This window comes from Aspergillus pseudoviridinutans, assembly GCF_018340605.1.
Source record: "Aspergillus pseudoviridinutans IFM 55266 DNA, scaffold_3, whole genome shotgun sequence".
NCBI classification, from domain to species: domain Eukaryota; kingdom Fungi; phylum Ascomycota; class Eurotiomycetes; order Eurotiales; family Aspergillaceae; genus Aspergillus; species Aspergillus pseudoviridinutans.
The window spans coordinates 353310-364711 of NW_025091283.1; the positions used below are offsets into that span (position 1 = coordinate 353310).

Sequence of the window (11402 nt, forward strand, 5' to 3'; positions counted from 1 at the left end):
AAGCAGGCAGTGGAGCTATTAGAGCATGTGGTCACGGTGCATCGGAGAACCTTAGCTGAAGACCACCCCTCTCGCCTAGCGTCTCAGCGTGCACTCGCTGCTTGTCCAGATGTCTCCGACATCGGTCATTCCCAACTTCTCTTTTAGACTAAGCATTTCCCGCCCTTAATTAGAGTGTTTTTCGCTCTTTGGAGCGTCATCTTTTGTACATTTGACCAAAGGATGCAGCGCAATGACGGCCTCGCTCAACATCTACCATCCGATAGGCCGCCCAACACTCCATCATAATTATTCCATTCCAGTCTGAAGGCTACTGTCCGGCCGGGCTCTGGATGGTCACTCGTTGGTAAGCCCTTATTTATCGTCCTAAATAAGTGGTATGCCCTCTATTGCTACTTGAAAGACCTGGTGGTGGCGCTGACTGACTTTTCTGTCTACAAGACAAGCACCGACCGCCGTTGCCATAAAACGTACCCCTTTGAACAGGAGTGTCTCGCCACTGATATCTTGATCGAGGAGGTTGGCTGGCATGTTACTGATTGTGGGCCAACGCGTGGACACTGTACCCGTAAACGGAGAGGTTCAGCAGGCTCTGGCCACGTCTTCCAAAGCGGCGTTATCCTGGGAATGGTTAGGAGATCGAATAAATGTTTCAACCCAGCTTTCTTGATTTGTCGCCTAGGGAGTCGTGATATCCTAGATACCTATCTTTGGGGGAGGGCTAAACGGCGTGCAAGGAGCCACATCTGGTTTGTGTAACAAGATTGCACAGGAGTCTGACCAGGAGGGACGGTACGCATAATTCAATACAATACTTCATACGTGCTATGTACAACAAAGTTACGACTGCAGTGGGTAGCTCAATAATATATTCAAACCAAGCACTTGGCAGTGGGGCCAGAAAACAACCGTCACGTGTCCCAAGGTCAGACCGATTTCGGGAATCACTGTATTCGTAAACGGATACCTCACAGAATGCACCAAATTAACAAGACTCGTTGTATAGTTTGTCCCGAAACCAGTTCCACTAATGCCAAGCCCACTGAGCGATGATAAGTGTCGCCTCCAGATTCTCAATTAATTACTCCTTTGGTCCTTTAGGAAACTTTCCATTCGGCCCACCATGCTCATTCTCGAACCGCTGAGCTTCACTTCCTGCGAACCTTCGTGACACTGCACAGCGATGGTCATCAGGTATAAGCCCGTATCCTTAAAACCCGGCAGTCTTCGGTCGCCGCTACGGCGGGAGCGGGAGGGCGTCATCTTCAGAATACTACCCCATATAATAACGGTCGTATGTAATGAGACAGAAAGGCTCGTCTGACGCTATTTGTGCAGGTCTTCATAGCATCCCCGGACGCTGATGTCCTGCTGGTTTTGGGCAGCGACATCTTGGGTTCTCGAAGACCGATGGTCAAAACAGAGCGAACCATTCTAGAGACTGGGTATACGACAGTATCCGCATGGAGACGGCCGACGCTCCCTCATGCTCCGATTGAGCGTGAAGTAGTATGACAAGTCATCGTTGTGGTTGCTGGGTGTTGTTTTCGGGCCGCCACTTGCCTCACTCAGATGTGTTTACTGGGACCAAGGGAAGACATGAAATCGACACCCAAACAAAGGATATGTCTAAGGTTTGCCAGCTCCCCTTCGTCTGGATGACGGGGGTTCGTAATCCTTGTCGGATGCAGCAGTACGTTCCTCCGCTTGCGCTTCCTGGCGGCGACGTTTTGCTTCATCGTCGGACCTCAATTGCTCAGCCGGAGATGATGACCTCTTCCGCTTCCTGATCTGCCGCTTCGACTCAATGCCGCGTAAACCGGCAGCTGACTCTCGTGCTCGGTGGATCTGCTCCGCGCGGTTGAGAAGGGTGATAAGAGTTTCGTAGCTTATGGATAGCTCTTTCCCCTCATACCCGTTGGATATTTCATCAGGGCCAAAATCACTGAGGTTGAGGCGGACACAGCTGCTCTTGTTTGCGGGACGACCATCTTGCGTTCGGAATGCCTGGCAAATTCTAGCGCAATCCTTCCGGTAGGGCAGATGACCTCTTACCTCGGATTCAATGACTTGGTGAACTTCCAGGATATCAAGATCCTCGCCCTCTTCCCGCACATAAGCCTGGCGCCACAAGGATACAGTAGACTCTTTCCCGTCATATTTGACATCTATGCCAATAACGACCTTGATATTTCCGTTTGAATTCATGATATATTCCCAGGCCAACTTCCTCAAGTTTCCGTTCTGTGAATATGAGACCTCAACAACTACACCAGGATATGCTGCCAAACAATGCTGGAATTGAGCATCCGGTTGACGTTGTAGACATATTTTTGAGTCCACTGATTGCCCGTCCTCGGAGTTATCCACACGCAGAAGAATTCGAGAAGACTGCCCATTTGTAATTAGCGCTGCAAATTCGCTGGCAGGCCCTCCTTCGTCTATAATAGTCTGAAGTTGCTTGCTTATTTCACCAGCGACGGAGGCCACAAAAAAGTCATGTACCGGACTTGGCATACGAATTTGGAGCTGCTCAGATTCTGGGTCGTAATCCCAGCTAAATATCTTAGCTGCAAAAAGTGAACAATCAAACTGGAGCACCTTACCGCACTTCGTAGTTAACGAAATTGTGGAGTAGCTGGTCGTCTTCAAGTCGAGAAAGCAATTCCAAAAATTGCTCGCGTTGCAACTTAATCCTGGGAAAGCCTGAGATCCTTGGACCAGAACAGCGTATGCCGTTGAATATCCTCAGGACACGCTCAACGACTAACGTGTCGGATGCTTGACGTTCTGCGGTTGGCGGAGGCGTCAGAGGAAAGTTGTGCCGTTCTGGGGGAGTGCTCTCATCTGCATTCAAATTGCACGGTGCCTGGGAATCCCAATGTGTATGGATGGCCACTGGTTTTGCCATGCTGGCTGGGAGTTTTGGCAAGAAAACGAGGAGTGTTTGTTATGCAGCTTCCCGTCTCAAGCCATATGCAGCGCGGAACGGAAAAATACTTGTGCCGGTAGTCGTCAGGTGCCTAGTAAAGCCCCCAGCAAGGCAGGCGCCTCCACGCAATGTTGGGGAAAAATACTCTTGCAGAATCCTTTTGCAATAAGAGGCTAATGCCCAGAAGAGTGTGGAAAAACTGGAAATGATGTCTCGGAGGTATAGCTCGCCCATCCTACGCAACAATGCATATGTTGCACCAGTATGGGAGACGAGCAAGTTAGTCGGCGAGAAACCGCCCAAACTTGGCAGCGATTCATGGACAATTCTTCAACAACCGAGATCGATTTCCAATTTTTGAAAAGTCCAGAGCTAGATCAGCCCGTGGGTTGCGACTCCGCAGTGAACCGACTTCCCGGCCACGGCACTACATTGGCCACTGGGTGGACCTGCCTGATCACCCAGAAGCCCAGCTAGTCTTGTGGAACTTGTACGGCTAGCGCCGTTTGAATGACGGACTTAGCGGATTCGCGGCCAACGTTCAACCACTATGGGGTTCAGCCACCCATGAACACTCGATGAGCAGCGAGCTCTACAAGACAATTCCGCACCCGTGATTCACCGAGCATTGCATACTCGGGCATCAGCGACATAGTTCAACCACCCGTTCTTGATATGCCGATAGCACAGTCTTGCTCGGATTGTTGAAATACCCAGATATCGGAGGCTCTGATCGAATGTGTATGTTTCAGAGCCGCAGTGCGCTCTCATCGTGCCAAGTGCTCAGCCGATGGGGTTTAATCATCCTTGGGTAAGCGTTTCGCATCGACCTCAAAATGCTTAACTACTCTGACGCCGACAACTCCACCAGCAAGCTTGCTCTAACTGGATGCCGTGGCCCATGGACATGGTCCAACCATCCTCCTTCCACCAACATGTATGTTCCACTCACATCCTACCTGTTTTTCGCGCTGACACATCGGCTCAACCAATAACTACTCCTTAAGCTGTTACGCGCGATGCGGTTAGGGCGACGAACACTCACATGAGCGACCTTGTCGAGGAGCAGTAAGTAGCTTTCAGTGTTTTCCTACGTGCATTCTACGCGTACACTGTACCATTCCACAGTCTACATTCCCCACTGAAGAGGGGAAGAAGCTCATCACGTTTAGCGTATTCTACAACTAGGCACTACCAGCTTCCATTCAACAGCCGATTCATTGGGGGCTCGTGCGATTTATCCGACGATATCCGGAATTTCTCAACGTGGTTTTCATGCTCTTTCTATTTGACCTTTAATTGTCGGAAAACTTAATTTGCAGCTGGGTGGTCATAGAATCATGCTCTAAATAATCCAAGCTTCTCTAACATTTGGCACGAATGTACCCCTGCGACTCATGGTATTTCTGGCGTGCATCAAGAAATATTTTTTCCGACTAATATAAGTAGTCGCCATATTGCGCCTCTTGCTCCGTAGGACCGTTCATTTTGCTCCCTAAAACATACTGGCTAATGTAATATGGTCGATACAATGAGGGAAAGCCACAGGATGGAATTTTGGAAACCGATAAGGCTACCCCTCGAAATGTCACCCTGTAGGAGTCTATGCCTGGAGGACTCGTCCTGGATGGTTTCAATCGCAAGGGTGTGAAGATATGGAAGGCCTAGCTTTACATCTATATGCGTCCTTTAGTCACAGGTGATACTGTAACACGACGATGAGCTCCAGCAAAATTTTGCCCGCGGTGTTGGAGAGCTCGAGCAGTTCGTTTGCTAGTCAGTATCTTTTCGCAGGTGGGCGATATCTTGCATCGGTTATGCTTGTAGAACGGCCGTCCTTGACGTGCTGTGTTTACTGTGCTGGCCGATATCCGGAAAAGGAGGTTGGTGGGGAGAATCTTTCTGTCGCGTCAGAGTCAGCGGCAAAATGTTTCCATATTGAGAATAAAGATGAGGGAGCGTCATTAAGACGCTCCAGTAGAATGGTACAAGCCTGCCACAGGTATGAAGAGCTCGTGCCAGTGGCATTGACAGATCACGAGACAGCCATGGAAGGAGGAAGTTTGAGCTAGAGAAGTAGGACTTTAAAAAAAATGGGAAGAGTCTCTCCCTGGTCAGGGGGATCTGATGAGAGGTCTGCCATCCACCACGGATAGAAAAACGCTCTGAATGGTGAAATTGTCAAGCCGTTAAAGTGTCTCAATTGAACGAAAGATTAGGCAACCAAATGTGACAAGGTTTCAGGCAGGCAAAAGATACCACGCGTGCATGAAATACGTGTTATGATACCGTGGTAATGTCAATGTGACAACTCTGACCAACGTTATATTACTGACACGTCGTCCCGTTTTGTCAGGCATGTTTCGTGGCGGTGCGGAGGAACGTATCGTCAGAGACCAGTTCGTAAGGTAATGTATTTGGACGTAAGGGCAAACGGCCCTCAAACGAGTCAGGATTAGCGCCACGACTACCAACTACCCTAGCATCGTCAGACATCACATCTGTTCCTGTTATACTTCGTCGGCACAAAATAATGTATAATCTCTTCCAGAAGCTGTTACTATGCATGCGTCTGACGTACCATTCAGCTCAGGAGAGACAAGAATCTGTAGCATGTTTATGCATTACTTTCTCTGGAAGCAGCACTGGATGATTTGATATCGAACTCTCTTGGCGCGGTACTGGCGGCTGAATTTGCAACCAACGTTTCCTAAGAGAAGCTGTGGATCGGTCCGAAAAACGGCTCTGAAAGGCATGCGCCATCTCTTCGACACGCCCTGCATTCCGCATTAGGGCCTTTAGTAACTGGTCCTCTTCCTGGCTGTAATGTCTAGCCTTCCGAGTCGAGACGTGGGGACTTGTAGGCTGCTGGCGAATCTTTGCTGTTTGAGCTCTTGCTTTGGCTCGCGCTAATGCCCAGCTGATGCTAGACCCGGCGCTATCTCACTTGCGCTCGTGCACGCGCCAGAAGAGCCTTGGGTGGTCGGAGGCAGTTCTGCAACCGCCGACAGTTTATCTCTTGCCAATCGTCGCACCGGCTCTTTGCTCAGTGGACTTCGAGGTGACGATGCGGAAAAGATGAGCGAGTTATCGGTCTCGGGAACAGTGTGGTCTTGAGATTCGGTACTGACCAGAGTTGGGACGATATGATTGCTTGTGATCCATCTGAGCCTACCCTGTATTCTGTAACGAGACTATGATGAACAAAGTCCAGGCTAAGACGCTCTGCCCCCTGGCCTTTGAGATGCCCTCATGGAAGTGATGGTGGATCTCGTAGATCTCCCCAACTTTAGGATGTATGCGGTTTAGAGAGCACAAACAGTCACGTGATTTTGCACATGGATGTGAGCTGACCTGCTTTCCAGGATTACTAGGCGGCATGTTGGCGGGATCAGTGAGTAATCCGGGAGTTGCCGGAGTGGTTGGTGCGTGCTCAGGGAGTGCTCAGTGAGTGTTCGAAGAGTTCGGGAGCCCTCCCGGATGCTCTCACGTGCAGCCCTCATAAAAGCGGCGGCATCCGTATCGGGCAATCGAACGGGAATTGCAGAAAAACAGTTCAGTAAGGAACTGCTGTCAAAAGCAGGACTCTGCTGTCATCGGGTATTCAAGGCTACGAAATACGTAACTCCATAAAGGTAATTCTCCAGGGTACAAATGTTACCAAGGAAGCATCATAGAGCAACCCAGGATGTTTTAGGAAGGTATTATATAATTTTCTTCCTAGATGGCGATAGAAAGCAACACGACAAAGCAAATAAAAAAATAGATGCATCCAGTATTGATTACTTGCATTTCGCTCAATATGTCGTGTTCAGGCTTGATAGGCAGCTGCCAGGACTTGCCAGGTTGTCTCTAAAGGCACAGGGTAGTGTAAAGTCTTGCGACCAATTAGTAGAGTCCCAGAAATTACGAAGTGGAAAAATTCAGGAAAGTCCTACCAAGCATTCCTGCGGAAGGGGATCATCGGTTATCCGAGTTAAAAATATAGATCTAGCCATCCTCAGAATTTTCAGCGGCAATAACAGGTAAAAGGATAGAATGAGAGCGACTACTTCGGGCGTAAAGTGTTGGAAGTTTAGGCCTTTTATATATTCTAAGCTCACCCTCCCTGCGCGATCGAAGTCTAAGTAGCAAACGCGAAACACTTCTCAAACACTAAAGTGCATTCCAAAAATAATCTCTATACCTTGTTTAGGCTAGGCGGCGATTGTCTGCAGACAATCTGGGGTGAGGGGATGAACTTAACTCTATCTCTCTCTGAACGTTCGTTTGCAACTACCAACATCCTCACGTCTGAGCTAGAGAAATCAACAGTCACGTGCACGGGGATATCGGAGATTGTTGATAGACAGATGATGTCACAGATAGCGAGGGAACTAGAAATAGGATCGCTTCTATTGGAAATGACGTTTTCTCCTTTACTGTAAGATTCAGCGTTCGAACAGCTGATGGGTAATCTTCGGTTACGATCTCCTACTAACCTTGAGCCTTCACCTTACCATTAGCAATTTCTGTTTCAGGTTAGGTCTTCGGTGTGCTGCGACAACCAGGGGTCTTGGCACAATGGCAACAAATTAGACATTAAACCAGACAGCATCTTTAACTCGTTTGCTTGCTCAATTCTTTTGCTGACCCTCCCAATGTCCACCAAGCTCCAAGTCCTCACACGCGCCTCGTCTCGGTAGCGAGAGTGTTTGCTTTAGTCTGAGTCTATTAACCGACTCATTTTTTTTCCAGCTCTTATTGTTTCCCAACGACTCTTAGTTTGTCATCTTTACCATGGGAGAGTCAGAGTTAGAATTGGGAGGGTGCTCTGAGTTAAGTGGGGTAGTTTTGATTAAAATGATGCAAGAAGCACCTGAGACACCCAGCGCGTCATTAAGGGAGTATATTATCTGACCATATGCTCAACACTTAATTCTTTGAGGTTGAACCAATGCATTTTAGCCTTGCGTGCAATCATTTGGCTAGAGACTATTGGTGCGTCGAGTAGTCTCACCGACAAGCAGGGCGCTAGTTGCGCCATAAAATAATTATGATTTACGACGGGACGTACGCATTCGAGCGGTTGCCTAGACAAGAGAAAAATCGAAATGGTCGTCTGGTCAAAAATGTCTCTCACTTGCTCGACATATACAAGAGGGGAGATCGTATCTAGGTTGAAAGACGATCAAGCCAGTGTTCGACCTTATTCACCCACAATATTCGCAATGAGTAACTCAGACGGTTCACCCTTGCGTTCCTTGTTGCATTCAATGATGATGTGCAAGGCTATCGTTGAACGACGTTCTACCGGCAAGTTATCGACTTTCTGCCAGGCCTCCATATTCTACAATTGCTGGTAATTGCAGACAAGAAACTCACATCAACAGGGGCAATCCCCTCAAGGTCGGACGGTCATAAATAATGAAGCTATCTTGGAGGCTGTCATGGGTTCCAGCTGTGGAAACATCGTCCTTGTGTCCGCCTACAATCAACCTACCATGTCGACGAGGTCCAGTAATACCCAGGGAACATGCCGCCCTACAATATTACCCAGAAAATCTTCCCAACAGAAACGTAGTCGTCGCAAATTGGGCCTCATGAAGAAGGCATTCGAGTATAGTGAGCTGTGTGATGCTGAGGTCTGCGTTGGAATACGACTCAGGGAGTCCGGTCATGTCTTCACATTTCTATCCGACCCAACCGGATTCTGGTCGAAGCTGGACTCATTGCTTGTACGTTACATGAGAGCCCGACTGTCAGTAGTACATACTAACGAAGCGGCAAGGCGACATACTACCCACCGCCGGTTCGCAAAACGGGAGAAAATTTCAAACCAAGGTCGGGGGATCTAGACCCCAAGGGTCATGTCCCAGAGGTTGTTCCCAGGTCTACCGTGTCCGGAAATAGGTCGAGCCTCGGTCTATAGCTGCGAGGATTGCCTAATCCCAAGGTCGTCTAGGAGTCATGGAATGAGTTCGTTTATAAGAGCGCGACTCCACTTTTGTCGAAACTTTATTTCCACTAGGAAGATACTATGACTTCGGATCTGTTATCTTTCTGTGCTGTTCTCTGCCAATCGTTCGTCCGGGAGATAAGCGTAGACCAAATGGGGAACAAAACCACGACCATCTGGTCTCGATCATTTGTGGGGATATATCCCAGATCATGTGCTCCTTCGTCCCTAGTACCCAAAATTTTGGAAGTGTAGCCCCAGTCCCAGGAGGACCATTTGGTCGCCAGCTATAGATTACCTCTGCTCCGTGTCCCATCTGCCCTCCGTGCGGACCCGAACGCAAGAAGAGCTAGACCGTTGTGGTTCCGGTCTCCTCAGCTATCGACGTACGACCAACAACACCGACAGATGCCTCCCTCCCCTTGTCCTCTCGCGAGTCTCAAAGAGGAGAATATCTGGACCGTTGCTTCCGGGTCTCCGCAGCTATTATGTACGACTGTGCGTGGCTTTGGTGAGTTCTTCATGTATGCATCATGCCACTGGCTGGGGTATTTCGGCTCTATTACGGCCAACGGTCTTCCAAGACTAGAGAACATAGAGGATCTATGCCGAGCAGGCTCGACTCGGCTTCAGAATTGAATACAACAAAACTGTCGACCGGATTGTACGATCTCACCTAGGTTTGAGTTCGAAAGCAGTCTATATGATCCGCTTAGCATAACTTGCTTATATGGTTCGGAGGCCATGCTGCGTGTTATGCTTGAAAAATCGGACTTTGACAATGGACGACTTCTTCGGAACCCGGCGAGGGGCGCCGCCGATTAGACACTCCGATGGGGAGACATAACGAGACTCAGGATACTGTACTGTTTGTGGATGAGAAATTAGGGCATGATTTACAGAACGTTGGCTTTTTCCGACTTGTCATCAGAAGATGGTCTGGCCGTATCATAAGTCAGCAAGACTGGACTCCTGTATTCAGTCTTATTGACTATATGCCGGAAGAGTCGGTCCAGGGAGAGTGGCGGAATGAGATCTTGACTCTTGCTGCGAACTATCGATGTACACCCATGATCGAGCGGATGGAAACCCCTCAACAGATACATCTCTATGGGCAGTCATGCACATAAATAATACATTTTATCGAAAGAAGAAGCAAACAATTCACTCATTATGATGTAAAAGATCGCTCCTTGGACTATGTCCACTCTGCAAAATCCCAGAAACTGGAGTTTCCCTGCAGTGGTTCTATCTTGGCCGTCAGATAATTCGTTAAGTATCGTGCCAAGATATTTGCGGCCCCTGACTCTTTCTCAGAGATATAACGAAACATCGGCGCCAGCTTGTCAATAGAGGTGGCAGTCAAAGGGGACCTTTCCAGAGTGTTCTTAAATTTCTGGAAGGAAAGCAACTTCAAGGGTTCCCATTTATGTTTAGTTGCGTGAAGAAAGATTCGAACGTGGATGAGAAGTGTATGTAGGAGCGTGCGGCTCTCCCTTGGGTGCTTGGGTACCACGACTGCGAATGGTCCTTCGAAGCCATGGGCGTTTCCTCTTTCAATTTCGGCGACGTCTGGCGACGTCTGAGAGCTATTGTGCGAAACAGGGAGCGTCTCTGCGACTGAGTAATTCCCTGTATAGGCGTATTCGCAGTATAGGGCAAATATATCCAGGTCGATATTTCTCAGGATGATCGGCCTTTCGCCTTGTTTTCTCCCAGGAATATCTAACTCCTCTCTCAATGACTGAGGAAAACGCTCAATGGCTGCTGAATGTATTGACAACTGGACTCCCACTGAGTCCAGTACAACATACAAGGGTTGAGACCGGAAGATGCTACTTTCCGTCAGTTGCGGTTTGTCAAAGTACAGATTTCCTTGCATCACAAACTAGTCTGGCTGGTGGTCCATGCCATTCGAAGGACCCATCTCATCGCAATTCGGTGGGTGAAGCGTTCAAAAGCCGAGTGGGCTGTGCTTCTTTCTACTAAAGTAGTGATAGGTTTGCATCCATGGAAGGTTAAGGGTATAAAATGATCACTGCCTGCAGGTCAGAGTGGGCGTATTCTAAACAATCAATGAAGAACATGTAGAAGCGCATGCCTTGCACTCTCACAGATTGTATAATTCTTTATTACCTCCACAAGGGATGAAACAAGCATGGTGGGGCATTTGGCCCCTAGTTCAGTGTCACCCGCTCAGATTTAATCTTCCCGCCCCCCGACCCGCCTACCCTACTAGGCACAGTTCACGCTCCACCACTGTTCATAACCAGACATGATCAACACAAAACTTAACAGCGTAACCATCCAACAGAGAAATCAACAGAGCGATCAACTCATTATAGTGGAGACACTTTCAGGCTAGATATTGCTAGGCAAAAAATGGAGTCCTTTGTAGTGTCTATCCTCTCTCTGCTCCGACACTTGTCACTGATGAAATAAATGTGCAGTTAAGTCTCAAAAATATCTACTCGATGGTTGACCAACTTGTCAGAGGGTCGATCTACCCGTTCAATCGTTTGACATGGTCCT

The 11402-nt window shown here is 48.5% G+C and overlaps 1 protein-coding gene across 1 annotated transcript; it reads right to left on the minus strand.

Annotated features, from left to right (window-relative positions):
• Positions 1-1629: 1629 nt before the first annotated feature.
• On the minus strand, positions 1630-2911 carry Asppvi_003846 (uncharacterized protein; the record flags this gene model as incomplete). Its single annotated transcript, XM_043299803.1, has 2 exons — positions 1630-2557; positions 2607-2911. 2 exons carry the CDS (start codon positions 2909-2911, stop codon positions 1630-1632), a joined length of 1233 nt encoding a protein of 410 aa, XP_043155738.1.
• Positions 2912-11402: the final 8491 nt, after the last annotated feature.